The 19289-nt window shown below is 44.2% G+C and overlaps 1 protein-coding gene across 1 annotated transcript in view; it reads left to right on the forward strand.

Annotated features, from left to right (window-relative positions):
- Window positions 1-19289, forward strand: part of ITGAD (integrin, alpha D) — a 37731-nt gene that overhangs the window by 17052 nt on the left and 1390 nt on the right. Inside the window, exons 15-26 of the mRNA XM_006871987.1 lie at window positions 1515-1645; window positions 1780-1937; window positions 2778-2932; window positions 3182-3313; window positions 4127-4200; window positions 4423-4564; window positions 11853-11969; window positions 12084-12163; window positions 12269-12352; window positions 18612-18690; window positions 18973-19080; window positions 19190-19267. Of these exons, the coding sequence (XP_006872049.1) occupies window positions 1515-1645; window positions 1780-1937; window positions 2778-2932; window positions 3182-3313; window positions 4127-4200; window positions 4423-4564; window positions 11853-11969; window positions 12084-12163; window positions 12269-12352; window positions 18612-18690; window positions 18973-19080; window positions 19190-19267 (1338 nt within the window). The remainder of the gene's footprint in view (window positions 1-1514; window positions 1646-1779; window positions 1938-2777; window positions 2933-3181; window positions 3314-4126; window positions 4201-4422; window positions 4565-11852; window positions 11970-12083; window positions 12164-12268; window positions 12353-18611; window positions 18691-18972; window positions 19081-19189; window positions 19268-19289) is intronic.

Raw genomic sequence — 19289 nt, forward strand, 5'->3', positions numbered from 1 at the left:
AGTATTCCTTTATATGTGGTTCAGAGTTCTGGGACCATCCCCTGAGCCTGCTTGGTCGGGTATTCTGTGTTGTTGTTGGCGGAGGTCTGCTATACGTCCACCCGATCCACCATCTTGTTTGTTCTCCCCGAGTCACTGGTCTTTGCAGATGCCATTCACCTCCTTCTTTATTGCTGGGGTGGGGAAACTTTTTTCTGCCAAAATTTATAAATCATTCATGGGCCATACAAAATCATCAACTTAAAAATTAGCCAGCGATATTTGGTCAAACATTGAATTAACTCACACCTAATGTGATGGAGACCTGGTGTGGCGCTGTGGGTTAATGTGCCAGACTGCAAAGCCATTTGAACTGCAAGGTCAGCGGTTCAAGTTCACCAGCTGCTCCTTGGAAACCCTATACAGGGTCGCCATGGGTCAGAATCGACTTGACGGCACTTAACAACAACAATGTGATAGTGGAGTCCTGGTGTGGCGTTGTAGGTTAATGCGCTGGACTGCAAAGTCATTTGAACTGCAAGGTCAGCAGTTCAAGCTCACCAGCCACTCGTTGGAACCGACTCGACAACACTTCACAACAACATGGTGGCTGGAACTGCGGTTGCCTTGGCAGTGCCAGACCAAATGATTTCAAAGACCTTATCCTGGTGTGGTGCTATGGATTAATGCGCTGGGCAACAACATCGGTTTGAATAACAAAATCGGAGGGTCAAGCTCACCAGCTGCTCCTTGGAAACCTTATATAGGGCCGCTCTGAGTTGAAACTGACTCGACGGCACATAAAAACAGCAATACGGGCTGTGGGCTGGACATTCCCCACCCTGGTCTAGTGGTTTATGTTCCTGAATCCCACCAGGCCCAAATAAACACAACCATCTCTCTTTTCTCCTTTGAGTCTCAACAGATTTTATTTTGGAAGTCTCAATGTTAAGAAGGTGGACACAGGTCTAGACCCATTAAGCTGTGTGACCTTAAGTAAGTGTCTGACTTAGCATTTATGAGATATGGCAATGATAAAACCACCTCCTCAGGCTTCTTATGGAGTCCTGGTGTGGCACTCACAGGTTAATGAGCTGGACTGCAAGGTCAGTTTGAACTGCAAGATCAGCAGTTCAAGCTCACCAGTAGCTCCTCCAAAACCCATGCAGGTCGCTATGAGTCGGAACCGACTTGAAGTCACCTAACAACAGGCTTCTTATAGATAGCACAAGGAAGAAATTCACACTCCATTCTCATCAAATACTTATAAGTTAACATAATAAATAAGTCTATTATATTCCTATTACTTTTATTTCATTGTTAACCTGCACCCTGGTGATGAATTGACCCAAAGAGCTCCCTTCTGAGGCCCCTGGTATCTCACACTGATTGCTTTACATTTCCATTCCATCATCTCTCCTTGCAGTAACTCCATCTCCATACCTTTCATTGCTATCTCCTTTGTAAAGCTCCTTCCTTCCATCTTTTCAATCACTTGCCCATGATGTTCACTTCTCTTTTTCCTCAATGACTAGCGGATCGCAGGCTCCCAGTTTTCTCCAAAGCTCCAGTATTTTGGGCAGTCGCTGAGTGGGGGTCAGGATCTTACCGAGGACGGACTGGTAGACTTGGCTGTGGGGGCCCAGGGACACATGCTGCTGCTCAGGTAATGACCCCACACACACACACCTTTAACTTGACCACTGTGTGCCTGATTTCACCAGTGCTATCGCCTCCCCTCCAGATGCATTTTCGCCTAAGGTCAGAACTCTGTCCTCATTCCTTGCTTATACCCCTCAGGGGTCGGCCTGTGCTGAAAGTAGGGGTAGCCATAAGGTTCATGCCCGTGGAGGTGCCTAAGACTGTGTACCAGTGCTGGCGAGAGATGCGCACCATCCTGGAAGCTGGGGATGCCACCGTCTGTCTCACTATTCACAAAATCTCCCTTGACCAGCTAGGTGAGTACCCTCCAAGTAGACCCAGTCTCCCACCCTGCTAAAGGCTCCCAGTCTTATCTGCAAGGAAGATGGGGCTCAGGAATCCAAATCTCACCTCTACGTTTAACCAGATGCCTTGTCAAAAACCTGGGTCCCTTCTTCCCCCCTCTTCCCACACCCATGTCTGTTAATTCTGTCTCCACTTTTGTCTACTGGCCCTAACCACCTTTAGATCACTTAATCTATAGATAATAATGACAGTCTCACTTGCTCCCCACATTTTTCTTGAATCCACAACCCATTCATCACAGAAGAAATTTTCCTCACCATTTAACACCCTTCAGTTGTTCTCCTTGCATTTATAAAGACCCAAATCTTGCCCTAGAATGTCTTATTTGGCCCCAAAGTGCCATCCCAGCCTCACCATATTCCACTTCCTCTTACTTAAAACACTCCAAGCAGGCTGATATTTTTGTTTTGTAAATGTGTCCATCTCCAATGTTGCCACAGTCTGGGACTTTCTCCTCCCCTCTCATCCTCCAGGCTTCAGTTTAAACTTTGGCCCCTCTAAGAAGGCATCTTTATTCCTCCAGGTCTGTGTTAGGATGTACTCCTCAGTATTGCTACCAGAGGATCCCTCCCTCACACTGATAGCTTTGTGAGGTCATGGACTCTGTACTCATTTATTGGACTCTGAGTCTCATAAGAGCAGAGACTACAGCTATTTTCTTCTATACGTGTATCCTTAGCACATGGTTCACGGCCCATAGATAGTGCTCAGTCGATATTTAATGCATAGAGAAATAAACAAAAAGAATAGAACCTCCTCCTTTTCTATCTTTTGCTCCTCTTCTACTCCAGGTGATGTCCAAAGCTTCATCAGGTATGACCTGACATTGGACCCAGGTCGTCTGATCTCTCGTGCCATTTTTGATGAGACCAAGCACTGGACTTTGACTCGAACAAAAATCCTGGGGCTGGGGGATCACTGTGAAACCGTGAAACTGCTTTTACCAGTGAGGACTTTGGGTTCTGGGAAGGGAGAGGGAGGGAGAGCCCAAGGCTGGCCTCCAGCCTCCCTGCTAATCTGCTGAGTCAGTTGGGAAGGAGAGGGTAACTGGATTGCAGAGAAAAGAGGAGCTAGGGCATTGGGTGCCCCAGTTTAGATGTGGAGCTGTGTGGCAGCTGGGATCCAGTGGAGGAAAAGTTCCAGTGGTAGAAAGTTAAGATGGATAGTGGGTTCTTGAAAGTCCACTCTCTCTCAGGACTGTGTGGAAGACTCTGTGAGCCCTATCATCTTGCGTTTCAACTTCTCCCTGGTGGGACTGCCCATCCCGTTATTCCGGAATCTTCGTCCTGTGATGGATATGGGTTCACAGGACCTCTTCACCACTTCTGTGAGTCTTCCAATCAAGTCCTAAGTATTGTGCCTCCATGTACTTAAGTATCTGCAGTGGCTCTCAACTGCCCACTAACCACATGAAATCCAAAACACTTCCACTCAAGTTCCAGGTCCCTGCCTAGCTTGGGCTCTTATACATACCACCTGGCTATCCACTTTACCCCAACATTATTCTGGTTCTCACCCTGCAGAATATTTTTTACTTTTCTCATTCATAATTCTGTGCCTCTGCTCATGTTCTATCTCTCATTTGGGAAGCACTTCCTTCTCTCCACCCCAAAGATCTTCCTGAGTCCCCAAAGCCACAATCTTATCTACCTCTCCTTTAAAAACCATACTTGGTTTCTTCCAGGTCTTCCCCACTCCCCATTCTTCCATGGTGGTGTCAGCATATGCCATACATCCAAAGACTGGAACCACAACATCTGCATCTACATCAGTGGATCTTTGGGGATTGTAGTTTCCTTGAGAGCAAGAAGTCTAATTCACATGTCTAATTCACTTGTGTTTTCCACTCATCCTAACCCTCTACCCAACTTAGAACCTGTCCCATTCTTAGTCCTTAGTAATGTTTGTTGAACAATTGTTACAGTATGAGTTGGCTCCTCAACTAGACTTCATGCTCCTTGAAGTCAAGGGTCTTGTCTTACCTTTCTTTTATATTCTATACCCCGTCACTCCTTGCCAATATCTAGCACAGTGCTGGGTGCTGAGTGGGTGCTCAGTAATGTTGATGAGTACCCTTGATGAGAGAATCGAAGAAAGATTAAGATGCAGGTTGGGAAGACAATATACTGTTTTGTTGCAGCTCCCTTTTGAGAAGAACTGTGGACAAGATCTTCTCTGTGAAGGAGACCTGAGTGTCAGCCTCAGCTTCTCAGGGTAAGTAAGCTCTATCTCATTTCAGACTCAGACACTCAAGCTTCTGAGTCTCCCATCCTCATGGAATAAGTGCTCACGGTCCCCTTTAGTCTTCTAACAAAGAAATTGTTCTGATTGAAATGTAACCAGTCCATAGCTCACGAGTTCCCACAATCTATCCGTGATCCAATTCCAACCTGTTTCCAATGGAATTACACTCCAGTCTGGTCCTTCCCCTTTCAGCCTGCAGACTCTAGTGGTGGGGAGCTCCCTGGAACTCAATGTGACGGTGACTGTGAAGAATGAGGGTGAAGATTCCTACGGAACGATGATCAACTTCTACTACCCACCAGGGCTGTCCTATCGGCGGGTACTAGGGCTCCAGGTAAACAGCTCCCCTAGGTTCTCGGTGGAGGAGTTACTATAACCTGGGTTATAGTAAGTTTCTTTTCTTCTTTCTGCCCCATAGTGACCCTGCATAGCATTTCAAAGGAGTGGCTGGTGGGTTTGAACCACCAACCTTGTAGTTAGCAGTCCAATGCTGATCCTACAGTGCCACATCATCACTCCTTACAGCTTGAATAAGTTTGATGAAGGAATACAACCCCGACACACACCTTTCCTAATTTCAAACCATTCGATATTCCCTTCTTCTTTTCGAACAATTGCTTGGTCTAGGTACAGGTTCCTCATGAGCACAATTAAGTGTCCCAGAATGCTCATTCTTTGCAATGCTGTCCATAACTTGTCATGATCTACACAATCGAAAACCTTCAAGTGGTCAATAATGCACAGGTAAACATCTTTCTGGTGTTCTCTGCTTTTAGCCAAGATCTATCTGATGTCAGCAATGTTATCCCTCATTCCATGTCCTCTTCTGAATCCAGCTTGAACCTCTGGAAGTTCTCTGTCAATGTATGGTTGCAACCATTTTTGTATTATCTTTAGCAAGATTTTACTTGCATGCGATCTTAATGCTATTGTCTGATGATTTCTGCATTCTGTTGAGTCACCTGTCTACCTGTCTTTGGAATGGGTACAAAAATGGGTCTCTTCTAGTCAGGTGGCCAGATAGTTGTCTTCCAAATTTCTTGGCATAAATGAGTGAGTGTCTTCAGTACAACATCAGTTTGTTGAAAGATTTCAACTTGTATTCCATGAATTACCAGTATCTTGTTCTTTGCCAGTGCCTTCAATGCACCTTGGACTTCTTCCTTCAGGATCATTGGCTTTTGGTCATATGCTCCCTCTTGAAATGGTTGAACATTGACCATTTCATTTTGGTACAGTGACTCTGTTAATTCTTTCTATCTTCTTTTGATTCTTTCTGCATCATTCAATAGTTTGCATATAGGATCCTTCAATATTTCAAGTCAAGGTTTGCATTTTTTCTTCAGTTCAGCTTGAGAAATGCTGAGCATGTTCTTCCCTTTTGATTTTGATTTTCTAACTCCAAGTCTTTGCACATTTCATTATATTTGACTCTGTCTTCTCAAGCTAACCTTTGAAGCTTTCTGTTCAGCTCTTGTACCACCTCATTTCTTCCATTTGCTTTAGTATCTCTACACTGGAGAGAAAGTTTCAGTCTGTTCTGACTTCCATTTTGGTCTTTTCCTGATTTCTTGTCTTCTTAATGAGTTTTGCTTTCTTCCTGTATGATGTTTGTGATGTCATCTCACAACTCTTCTGGTCTTCAGTCAGTGGTGTCTAATGTATCAAATCTGCTTTTGAGATGCTCTCTAAATTTAGGTGGAATATGTTCAAGTTCAAATTTTGGCTCTCATGTGCTTGCTTTAATTTTCTTCAGCTTCAGCCTGAACCTGCAGACGAGCAACTGATGATCTATTCCACAGTCTGCCCCTGGTCTTGCTTTGGCTGATGATATGGAGGTTTTGCACCGTCTCTTTCCACAGATGTAGTCAATTTGATTTCTGTGTATTCCATCTGGTGAGGTCCATGTGTATAGTCATCTTTTATGCTATTTAAAAAGGTATTTACAATGAAGAAGTTATTGGTCTTCTAAAATTCTGTCATCTACAGCATCATTTCTATCAGCAAGACCATATGTTCCAACTATTGACCCACTCTCTTTGTTTCCAATTTCCATTCCAATCGCCAGTAATCACCAATACATCTTGATTGCAAGTTTGATAAATTTCAGACTGAAAAGGTTGGTAGAATTCTTCATCATCACTGGCTTTAGTGGTTGGTGTGTAAATTTGAATAATAGTGGTATCAAGTAGTCTTCCTTGTAAGCATATGGATATCATCCTATCACAGACAGCACTGTACTTCAAGACCAATTTTGATACGTTCTTTTGGACGATGAATAAGACGCCATTCCTTCTCATTTTGTCATTCCTGCAATAGTAAACTATGTGATTGTCAGATTCAAAATGGCCAGTACCAGTTCATTTCAGCTCAGCAATGCCTAGGATATTGATGTTTATGCGTTCCATTTAAGTTTTAACAATTTCTAATTTTCCTAGATTCATACTTTGTACATTCCATGTTCCAGTTAACAATAGATGTTTGTAGCTGTTCCTCTTCATTTTGATTTGTGTCCCAGCAGCAAATGAAGGTTCCAAAGGCTTTACTCCATTCACGTCATCACAGTCAAATCTACTTTGAGGCGCCAGCTCTTTCCCGGTTGTATTTTGAGTGCTTTTCAACTCGAGGGGCTCATCTTCTGGCCCTGTATCTGACAATATTCTGGTGCTCTTCATCATGTTTCAATATTCAATATTCTGATGCTGACAGCGTTCCATTGCTATTAATAAGGTTTACAGTGACTAAATATTTGGAAGTAGTCCATCTTTCTTTCTTCCTAGTCTATCTTCTTCTGGAAGCTCAGCTGAAACCTATCCATCATGGGTGACCCTGCTGGTATTTAAAGTACCGGTGGCATAGCTTCAAAATCACAGTGACATGCAAGCCACCACAGTACAACAAATGGACAGATGGAGTAGCAGTTGTTGAGCATATGCCCAGCAAAATATACCAATTCAACTGTTTTTTACAATTCAGTGGCATTGATTCTATTCTTTGAGTTCTGCAACCATTTCCAGCCTCCTTTTCTGACTTGATGCTCTCCCAGTAGCATTAAGTCACTGCCCCCAAAGGTTTTAATTTAATCTTTCAAGCTACCGTTGTCACTTTGATCCCATATAGATAGTTCTTAAAAGAACATAATGTTTAAGGCAGATATGTATTGCTAGTAAAGCTGAACATTTTTTTTGTGTTTTTAAAGAAGAATTCAAGGGATGTTTTTGGTTTAAAGTTTACAGATAATCTTAGGGCGACAGTTTCAGAGGTTCTTCGCACCTTCATGGTGCATGGAATTCTGGACTCCTTGAGAATTTTACATTCTGTTCTGCATTCTCCACCTTTTGATCAGGATTATGCTATGGAATATTTGATCCAAATGCTCAATAATAGTGTGGTGGAGTGAATTGTTTAATAGGTCTCCTCTTAAATGACTCTTTCTGATGGATCTGAGTAAGAGAAGGTGGGAAAAGATACTGATAAGATGACATGATTCAGTTATGGATATTAGCAGAATCAATTGTCATTGTAAAGACTTAAAACTAGAGTTTTCTGGGTATAAAATGAACCAGCTCAGAAGTAGGAGGGGACATCGTGCAACTGTCAAGGAAGAGAGCTAGGAGTGCAGTGCATTCTTTGAACCCTGAGATCTTTGTGTATTGAGCCTCCTCGACCCAAGGACAGAAGGCTGTGACACCAGAGGAGTAGCACAGGAGTGGCAGCGGAGCATCAGTAGCAGAACCAAGAACCAGAACACCAGACAGAGCAGTGGGTTTCTCAGACCACAGAGCAAGTAAAGCTGAGTGCCTACAGAGTGGGGTGCCTCCAGGTGCCAAGTTTTCTGACCCATGGAGCAAGAGTCACAGACCTTCAGGCTGAGCCTTATGTTGGAGTGGTGTGTCCTGTGGGCACTTACCAGCAGCCCTAAAAGAGCTTTCTAACATTGCTGAAGCAGGCCAGAGGCCAGCGGCCAGAGAGTAGCCTGCCTGTGGGTACAGCATTGAAGAGTTTGGCCTGACTGGAAGAACTGTATCCTGAGCATGTCTGACCCTGAGTTGTAACGTGTTAACGTCCCTAACAAACCCCATAACTGTGAATATGGTGTCTGAGTTCTGTGCAGCTGTTGCTATGAATTACTGAACCGAGCTGAGTAGAGAGGGCTGTGGAAGGATGGTTTTGTGCGTCTTTTGCAGATAACCAGGCACTGTATAGTTCTTCTGATCTCATGGCAAAGCAGACAGTTATTAATGGAGGCAGTTCGCTACACATTCCATAAACTCTCTTCCTTCCTTTACTCTTCTAGGTGAATAGAGACCAATTGTTGTGCGTTGGATGACTGCTTGCTTTAAGACTCCAGGCACTGCTCAGTGAACTAGGAGCTAGAACAGAAACACTAACATGTTATTAGGCCAGTTGACTGGGATGGTCCATGAAACCATGACCCTCAACTTCCAAACCAAGAAAGCAAATCCCATCAAGTGCTTGGTTATACACAAGCAGCTTCAGCAGCTTTTTTTTTTTTTTTTAAATCATGATTGTTCGTAAAGCAACTTTTGCCAGTTTACCTTTTTACAGGTACACAACTTATTGACAGCCATGACAGTAATTGGCTGTGTCACCCTACCCTTAAGGTTTCTGTGTGCCAGCCTTTTCTTGACCTTTTATAAAGGTAGTCTCATACAATATTGTTCTTTTGTGACCGAACTATTTCACTCAATGTAATGTCCTTTAGGTTCAGCCATGTTATATGAGCTATTTTGTGGATTCATCATTATTCCTTAAAATTGTGTAGTATTCCAACAGTTTTCCTTGGGTCTTACTTGGTAAATGGGAGGGCCAGCAAAAATGAGAGAGACTCCCCCCCATCCCACCCCCACACAGATGGGTTGGCACAGTAGCAGCCACGGTGGGTTCAAGTGTAGCAGCAATTGTGAGGATGGCACAGGATCAGACAGTGTTTCATTCTGTTGTGTTGTCATTATAGGTTGGAACTGACTCTACAGCACCTAAGAACAATGACTCTTGTTCTGTCTGAACGACTGCCTCTTGGTCTATGTACAGTTTCCTCGTGAGCACAATGAAGCGTTCTGGAATTCTCCCATACTTTGCACTACTATCCATAATTTGTTATGACCCACACAAGTAAACATCTTTCTGGTATTCTCTGCTTTCAACCAACATCCATCTGACATCAACAATGATATCCCCCATTTCATGCCCTCTTCTGAATCTGGCCTCAATCTCTGGCAGCTCCCTGTCAATGTGCTGCTATAGCCATTTTTGGATTAATATCACACGTAAAAACTTTTCTTATGTGTGATATTAATAATATTGTCTGATGATTTACAAATTCCATTGGGTCACCTCTCTTTGGAATGGGTCTAAATATGGATCTCTTCCAATCAATTGGCCAGGTAGCTGTCTTCCAGATTTCTTGGCATAGATGAATGAGTGCCGAATCAGTTTGTTGAAAGACTTCAATTTGTATTCCAACAATTCCCGGTGCCTTGTTCTTTGCCAATGCCTTCAGTGCATCTTGGACTTCTTCCTTCTTGGACTTCCATCTTGGACTTCTTCAGTATCATTGGCTTTTGATCATATGCTACCTGTTGAAATGGTTGAACATTCACCATTTCTTTTTGGTATAGTGACTGTATATTCCGTCCATATTCTTTTGATGCTTTCTGCATCATTCAATAATTTGCCCAGATAATCCTTCAATAACAAAAGCTGAGGTTTGAATTTTTTCTTCACTTTCCTCAGCTTGAGAAATGCTGAGAGTGTTCGTCCCTTTTTGTTTTCTAACTTCAGATCTTTGCACCGTTCACTGTAATATTTGACTTATCTTCTCAAGCTTAAGGAGTCCTGGTGTGGTGCTGTAGGATAAAGCACTGGATGGACTGCAAGGTTAATTTGAACCACCAGGTCAGTGGTTTAAACCCACTAACTGCTCCTCAGAAACAAGGAAGGTCACTGTGAGTAGGAGCCAACTCTAAGGTACTTAACAAGAACAGAGTGCCTACTAAACCTGCGTTTCATGAAGGTTCTGGTTAAGTCAAGTTTAGGCCCATAAAATCCTTAATATTAGAAGACAAGGTTTGATTTTTGTCTTCAGTTCTTTCAGCTTGAGAAATGCTGAACACATTCTTCCTTTTTGGTTTTCTAACTCCAGGTCTTTGTACATCCCATTACAAAATTATGTCTTCTCGAGCTGTCCTTTGAAATTTTCTGTTCAGCTTTTACTTCATTGTTTTTTCCATTTGCTTCAACTACTCTATGTCAATATGAATGTGTTCATTTAAGTCTATTTTCAGTACTAGGATGCCTGGTGTGTCACTGTAGGATCAGCAATGGACTGAGAACCACAAGGATTGATGTTGTCAAGGTCTTCATTCTTCTTGGATCAACTATCAACACTCATGGAAGCAGCAGTCAAGAAATCAAACTACGTATTGCATTGGGCAAATCTGCTGCACAAGACTTTTTTAAAGTGTTGAAGAACAAAGATGTCAGCTTGAAGATTAAGGTGCACCTGACCCAAGCCATGGTATTTTCAATAACCTCATAGGCATGCAAAAGCTGGACAGTGAATAAGGAAGATCGTAGAAGAATTGATGCCTTTGAGTTATGGTGTTGGAGCAGAATATTGAATGCCATGGGCCGCCAAAAGAACCAATAGATCTGGAAGAGCGGAGAGCAGGACTCTACCCAGAGAAGCAGTGATGCCTGAGATGGAGGCAGAAACAATGACATGGAGAGATGGAGCAGCTGGGGACTTTAGACACAGAGAGGGAGAGGGGCTGTGTGCTGACGACTGCGGGGGCAGGGGGCAGGCTTGTAGGGTATACCTTTTGATTGGTTGATGATGCATGGAGGGGATTGTAACCAAGGCAATGATAGGATATACGATAGGATGAATGTAAAACTAATGTTCTCCCATGTAAACTATCATATAATTCACAATAAAACATTAAAAAAAAAAAAGAAGAAGAAGAACCAATAGATCCATGTTGGAAGAAGTGCAGCCAGAGTGCTCCTTGGAGGCCACGATGGCCAAACTTCGTCTCTCATACTTCAGACATATTGTCAGGAGGGACCAGTCACTGGAGAAGGATATCATGTTTGGTAAGGTGGAGGGTCAGAGAAAAAGAGGAAGACCCCCAATGAGATGGACTGACCAAGTGGCAGCTTTGATGGACTCAAGCGTGGCAACAGTAGTGAGGCTGGCCCAGGATCAGACAGTGTTTCGTTCTGCTGTGCATAAGGTCACTATGGGTCGGTACCGACTCGATGGCACCTATCAACAACAACAACAACAACAAAGATTTGCAGCCTCAGAAACCCTGTACAGGGTCGCTTTGAGTCAGAACCGACTCCACAGCACATAACCACCAACCACCACGTTTAAATCTTTAATCCCTTTGGAACTTACTGTAATGTATGGAAGGGGCAGGTAGAGATGCAATGTTTTCTCTTCCTTTTTGGTGTAGGTCAATTTTCCTGCATCGCTTATTAAAAGTCTGTCTATTCCCTAATGCTTTGCAATGCCACCACAGGCATATATATGCTTATATATGAAGTCTATGTATGCATTCCGTAATTTTAAAAAAGTCATTCTTTTCTCCTAGAAGCATCCTCATCAGCACCCACTGAGCCTGGCATGTGAGGCAGCGCCCCCTGGGAGCGAGGAGCTGAGAAGCAGCAGCTGCAGTATCAATCACCCCATCTTCAGAGAGGGAATTGAGGTCAGTGCTTTCCTCCAAATCCTCATCACTGTCCTCCCCTCTCCTGACACATTCCTCTTCCCTCACTCCCCAATGGCCTTCCCTATTCCCACCATTTCTCCTTTCTTCCCTAAGGGCATCTTCATACTCACATTTGAGGTCTCTCCCAAGGCCACTCTGGGAGACAAGCTGCTGCTGCTGGCTAATGCAAGCAGGTGAGTGAGCCCAGGTCAGGCATCTCTCACCGTCCCAGTCTCACACCCACTTGGAGCTACGTCTTCTGGAGTCTATCTCAATCAGGATCCCCTCTGCTTCTCCAGTGAGAATAACAAGCCTACGACCAACAAGACTACCTTCCAGCTGGAGCTGCCAGTGAAATACTCTGTCTACACTGTAATTAACAGGTGCTTAATTAAGCCCTTACCCTCCGCTTGGACCTCTGCCCTTCCTGTAAGCCTGGTTCTTTCCTCTGCAGTCCAGCCTGCTCTTTTGAGGGTGGGCACCTAAGCTGACTCTTCTGGTTCCTCCATGGGAATGCTTCTATGGGCAAGCAGTCATATATTTTTATTACAATTCTTGCTTCTTCTCTACCGTGACCCTCAGCACTGGCTAAGGAAGCCTGCTGCTTGGGCGCACACACCTTGAAACCAGTGTTCACTCCCTCCTCTTCCTCCAAGATGTAAGTTTCCTTTAACATGAATTCAATCCTCTCCTTTGTGCTAAGCATCAGCATACCTGAGGCAAAGCTACTAAACGGAGACTGTGGCATTTCTGAATGTTCTGAAGAGAGGGAACTTGTCTCCAAACAGGATGTGTTTGTTCTGTTACCGCACAGAGACAACTTCAGGTTTCTCCCAGACTCTAGAAAGTAAAAGTGTGAGAACCCAAGGGCTAGGAGGGCACAGGAAAGGCAGGTGGAGGGCTGCTGCTCTGGGTCCTGAAAGTGAGTTTAGGAGCAGAGATGACCTAGGGTGGAAAAGGAGTTAAGGACCCTCACATGCTGGCCTGAGTGAAAAACCTCCAGAGGGTTAGAAAGCTGGTCAGAGCCTGCAAAATTGCTATGGGACAGAGGGTGCTACGGTCGCTGATGCTGCTGTTTGTGAACTTTTAGGTTAACTAGGGAGGGGACTCAGGCAGTGTCATTGCCTCTCCAGAGACCATGTGTGAGTTTCCTTTTCTATCCATGTAAAATACTAGAATTTACAATATGAATTTACACAAATATCTATGTTCTATACTACTTGGAGGCTGGATTATAGGGGCAAGTTCTTGAACCTCTTGGTTTCTCTATGGGTAAAAATTGGGATTGAAACTAGCTGTCTCACTAGTTTTAATGAGTGGTGGTTGGGCAGGCATTGTACAGCTGGTAGGAGGTTGGCAGAGGAAAGATGGGGGTGTTGGGAGACACAACAGAGGAGTGCAGTAGTTAAAGTGAATAGAGGCAAATGCTGTTAATTGGTACATGGAGTGGATTGCAACCATGTAATGAAGCAAAGTATATGAATTGCTGAATGTAAAACTGATGATCTGCTCTGTAAACCTTCACTCAATTCACAATAAAAGGTTAAAAAGAAAAAAAGACGAAGCTGGAAGGAATACGCAGAATCACCGTACCAAGAAGAAATGGTGTAGTGTTCAACCATTTCAAGAGCCAATGAAACTTAAGGAAGAAGTCCAAGGTGCATTGAAGGCATTGACAAGGAACAAATTTCCAGGAACTGATGGAGTACAAATTGAAATCTTACAACAAACTGATGTGGTAATGGAGGCACTCACTCATTTATGCCAAGAAATTTGGAAGACAGCGACCTAGCCAACTGATTGGAAGAGATCCATATTTGTGCCCATTTCAAAGCAAGGTGACCCAATGGCATGTAGAAATCATCAATATCCCATGCAAGTAAAATTTTGCTTAAGATAATTAAAAAATAGCTGAAACCGTACATTGACAGAGAACTGCCAGAGAGGTTCGAGCTGGAGTCAGAAGAGGACGTAGAATGAGGGATATCATTGCTGAAGCTTTCAATTGTGTGGCTCATGACAAGCTATGGGCAAAATTATGGAGTATAAGTATTCCCAAACACTTAATTGTGCTCATGAGGAACCTGTACATCGATCAACAGGCAGGAATTCAAACCTAAGAAGGGAGCACTGAATGGTTTAAAATAAGGAAAGCTATGCTGTATTCTTTCACCATATTTACTCAATCTGTATGTAAAACAAGTATTTCTAGAAGCTGGACTATATGAAGAAGAACATGGTATCAGGATTGGAGAAAGACTCATTAACAACCCATGATATGCAGATGATACAACCTTACTTGCTGAAAGTGAAGAAGACTTAAAATACTTACTGATGAAGATCAAAGACCACAGTCTCACATATGGATTGCACCTCAGTGTGTAGAAAACAAAAATCCTCACCACTGGACCAATAAAGATCCAAATAAATGGAGAATAGATTGAAGTTGTCATTTTGTTCAGATTAACCATCAACACTATGGAAGTAGCAGTCAAGAAATTAAACAATGGATTGCACTAGGCAAATCTGCTGTGCAAGACATCTCTTAAGTGTTCAAGAGCAAATAAGTTCGTTTGAGGGCTAAAGTGTGCCTGTCCCAAGCTACTGAATTTCCAATAACCTCATATGCATGCAAAAGTTAAAGAACAAACAAATCTGTGTTGGAAGAAGTACAGCCAGAGTGCTCCTTTGAAGTCAGGAGGGGCAGACTTCGTGTTTCATGCTTTGGACCTATTATCAGGAGGGACCAGTCCCTGCAGAAGGACATCATGCTTGGTAATGAGGAAAGTCAGAGAAAATTAGGAAGATCCCCGCAATGAGATGGATTGGCACAGTGGCAACAGAGAAAGATGTGACACTCAGCTTCTGTAAAGGTGACAACCTAGGAAACCCCATGTGGCAGTTCTACTCTGAGTTGAAATCAACTCCAGGGCAGTGGGTCACCAGTTTGCTAAGCCACTTCTCTGGTTTAGAGTCTGTTGCTTAACAATGCTATCATCAGCTGACGCACATTCTGATTCATGAGACCCCACGTGTGCAGAGTAGAATTGCTCCAAAGTGTTCAAGCCTGGGACATTTTGAAGGCAGATCACCAGACCTGATTTCCAGGGCATCTCTGGGTTCATTTGAACCACCAACCTTCCAGATAGAAGAGGAACGCTATCTGTCCCACCAGGGACTCCTCCTTGAATATTACTAGGAAGAATTCTGCATTGGCTTGGGATAGGAGAGGAAATGAGGGATTACTGACCCAGGACAGGGAAGCTGCTTCTCCCAAAAGTGGAGACAAAAATCCTTTTCATTCCCAGACCCTTCTCCCTTACAGAGGAATACTTCTAGAGTTTTTTACAGAAGGTCTGGGATATAGACCTGTGAGGATTAAGGATGCCTTCCAGCCCCTTCCTCCAGAGCCATTTTCACAAATACACATACACTTTCTCTCCCCCCCACAACACACGCACACACCAAACATTATCCCATACAATCCACAAATGCTCATTCTCTTCCCCCGCCCCACAATCTACCACAGTCCTCAAAATGTACCCCAGAAATGCACTCACATACAGGACATGCATCGTATAGCAAGCTCCCTCCCTCCCCATTTCTCTCTCTGTCACTTGCTTGCCTCCATTCCTCTAAGTGCATGCTCTCTCCGCAGCATTCTAGAAGTCAGTAAAGAGGTTGGTAGAGTTTTTCTATAGTTGGGAAATGGAAGTAGTGCCTGAGCAAGTCCTACAAGGTACAGGGAAGGAGGAAGGAAGGTGTGGGGATAAAGGGAGGTGTGTGGGCAGAAAGGAGGACTGTGTACTACTGTAGGGACACGGGAGGCTGCTGGTTTCACTCCCCTCTGAGCATCCAGTGCATCTTATGGGTGCTGTGGGTATTTGCTCCACTGCTCATGAGCCCCTCCACTCGAGATGAAGGCTGGGGAATGAGCCCACTCTACTGACCAGCAGTCAGCATGACCATTTCATTTTGATGAGGTAGGAGACAAGAAAGGATGCTTCCCAGGCTACTTGGGTCAATTAAGAAGAGTAAACGTGTGTGCTTGTAGACAGAGCTCTTTCTCCCATTTCTGTTTGCTGTTGCCATGGTAACTTGAGAGGGGGTTTGAATGTCAGGAAGGAAAGATAAAAGCAAGGAGAAGAGTCTGTTCACTCACTCAACCAACATGAGAGGAACTGAGTTTTGATCCTGCTGCCCAGAAGTCTGTCCCCAAACACATCTGCAGCAGCAAATCATGTGTCCACTGTGGTCATAATGGGGGTCTGGCCCAGGGCAGAAGATCCTCAGATGGCCTCTAAGAGGACTCTGTCAAACCAGTCTTCATTTTGAGAAAGGTGTGGTACTTGTAGGATCAGCACTGGACTGATGGCATGGTCAACAGTTCAAACCCACTAGCCACTCTCAGAAACCCTATACAGGGTTGCTATGAGTCAGAACCCTGACTCAATGGCACACAACAACAACAACAATGGTGAAGAGATCAGACTGGGAAATAGAGAAAAATCTCCTTATGGTTGACCAAGTCATAGAAAAACACATTAAAAGGTAAAAGTACCAAATAAACACACACACAAATTGAAAAAAAAAGCTGTCTCATAGAGTTATGGATAGACATGTAAAGTACTTAACTCCATATCTGTAACTATAAGATAGCTGCTTTCATCCCCTTTTTACCCACAGAGAAACCAAGAGGTTCATGTAATCCAGCTGCTAGATAGTAGAACGAGGCCTTGAACTCCGATCGCTGGCATTGGAGCCCATGCCCACATACACACACTGCACGCCTCTCAGAGGGCTGGGGAAAACTGGGTGATTTACTCAGATTTGAAAAGAGGTTTTGAACTGAAAACCTTTAAGATGAGGCAATTAAAGCACAGGGAAGGAGGGCTGGCGTGAGGAATAATGAGGAAAGCTAGCATACTAAAGGAGAAAACAAACAAAACACCTAACATTTATGAAGAGCTTACTGCCAGGCACTCCTACAAGGGGCTCTGGTAGCATAGAGGTTACGAGTCAGGCTGCTAACCTCAAGGTCAGCAGTTTGAAATTACCAGTGACTCCATGAGAAAGACGAGGCTTTTTGTTCCTGTAAAGATTGATAAGCCTTGGAAACAGCCCTGTATAGGGTCACTATGAGTTGGAACCAACTCCACAGCACATAATCACCACCACCAGGTACTTCTAGAAGCCACATCACACCTCTATTATAGGTGGTGATGGCTGGATACCATCAAGTCAGTTCTTACTCATTGCAATCCTGTGTAGGGTTTTCAAGGCTATAAATCTTTACGGGAGCAGAAAGCCTCTTATTTCTCCCTGCGGAGTGACTGGTAGATTTGAACTGCTGACTTTATGGTTAGCAATCCAGCTCGTAATTCACTGCACTATCAGGGCTCCTCCCTGGTGGTGGCTGTGTGTTATCAAGTCAGTTCTGACTCAGAGGCCCTGTAAAGAGTTTCCAAGGAGTAGGTGGTGGGTTTGAACTGCCGACCTTTTGGTTAGCAGTCAAATGCTTCTTCTACAGTGCCACACCAGGCCCAGTTTATAACATCCTTATTTTAAAGAGGAAGAAGCAATAGGAATCCTGAGAGGTTAAGTAAGTTGCCTCAGGTTCCTCAGAAGTAGTAGACATGAGATCTGGACCCAGGTGGTCTGGCTCCAGGGTTAAGGTTCTTAATCCTCAGGGTGGTAGCCACATCTGTGGGGAAACTGATGGGGCCTTGGAGTTCCTGTGTGCTGATCTAGCTTCGGTATGCTATTGAGTCAGTTCCAAGCCTTAGCAACCCTGTATAAGGGTTCTAAGGAGTGGCTGGTGAGCTTGAACCACCAACTTTACAGTTCAAGCCGACTTTGCAGTCGAACACATTAACTCACAGTGCCACACCAGGACTCTGTATGCTAGATGCTGGTAAAACATGCAGGTCCCTCTGCTTGTCTGTTGGATTCCACTGAGACATTAGATATTAAACTGTGAGAGGGCAGGGATTCTGGCTGGTTAATTGTTGAATCTCCAGGGCCAAGAACACACGTGGTAAATGTTTACAGAATAGATGGCTGGCTGGCTGGCTGGCTGGCTGGATGATACCCACCTGAAGCCTGGCACATTTATGCCCAGGTTTCGTGTGTTTATGTATCCTTCTCCTTCACATGGACTTACCTGCTCTGGGATAGCTACAGCTAATAGAAACATCTTCATTCCCAATATGGGGGGGGGGAGGGGCTCTCACTCCGTTTGTGCCCCAGCCAGCAATCCTCTGGAGTTCCCTTGTGCTTATTTGCTCTGGCAAGCAGGCTCAACAAGCATGTACCTACTAGAAATGTTTACTCATTATGGGAGGTAATGTTTCAGTTGGACTTCTAAGGGAAATTTTCTAGAAGGGAGCTGAGCAAGGAAGAAAGAGCAAAAGTCATGAGAAAGTCAGGGGAGTCAAGAGAAGAGCTAGTAGTTCGGCGTGACAGGGACAGAGGACAGACATCAGGAGGAGAGCAGCTGGAACTGAGGCTGGAGAGGTTTGTGCAGACTGTCATATTGCCCTGGATCATCGGGTGGAACTAACAAAACCTATAGCAGCAGGATTGGGTACAACTGGGGACAGACGCGGGACAGTTTCTCACCAACAGTCCTTCTCTCTCCAGGAACGAAGACTCCACAAAGTACATCAACATTTCAACTTCTGATGAGAACTTCAGGACTGAGGCCAAGCATAAATATACCGTGAGAGGCTGGCAAACATCCATGTTTATCCTCCCATGGTGTTGTTAGATGCCGTCAAAGTCAGTTCAGACTAACTGCAACCCTGTAGGATGTTTCTGAGGCTGTAAATCTTTAGGGGAGCAGATAGCCTCATCGGCTTTCTCCCATGAGCCTTCTATGGTGCCGATGAATTTGGAAGCTGGTGGGGAAGGCTACAGATGAACCAAAGGGTGGAGTTAAGAAAGACATGGGATTTGGGATGCTTCAGGAGCCACAATAATGTTCTGTCTCAATTTTCTGCAGGTGAATAACCTGAGTCAACGAAACTTGGCCATTAGCGTTAATTTTTGGGTTCCCATCCTGTTGAATGGTGTGGATGTGTGGGATGTGGCTCTGGTGACCCCTTCACAGGTGCCTGTCCTCCTTTCCTTACCCTTAGTGTTTAGTCCCAAATACCGCCACACCCTCTTACCACTGAAATTTTTTTGTCATTCTGTGGCTGAAAGTGTTCTCTCTCTAGAGTCTCCCATGTATGGCAGAGAGGGAACCTCCCCAACATTCTGACTTCCTGACCAAGATTCCAAGGAGTCTCGTGGTGGTGAGAAAAGTCCTAGATCCCC

This window comes from Chrysochloris asiatica, unplaced genomic scaffold (genome assembly GCF_000296735.1).
Source record: "Chrysochloris asiatica unplaced genomic scaffold, ChrAsi1.0 scaffold00178, whole genome shotgun sequence".
Lineage (NCBI taxonomy): Eukaryota > Metazoa > Chordata > Mammalia > Afrosoricida > Chrysochloridae > Chrysochloris > Chrysochloris asiatica.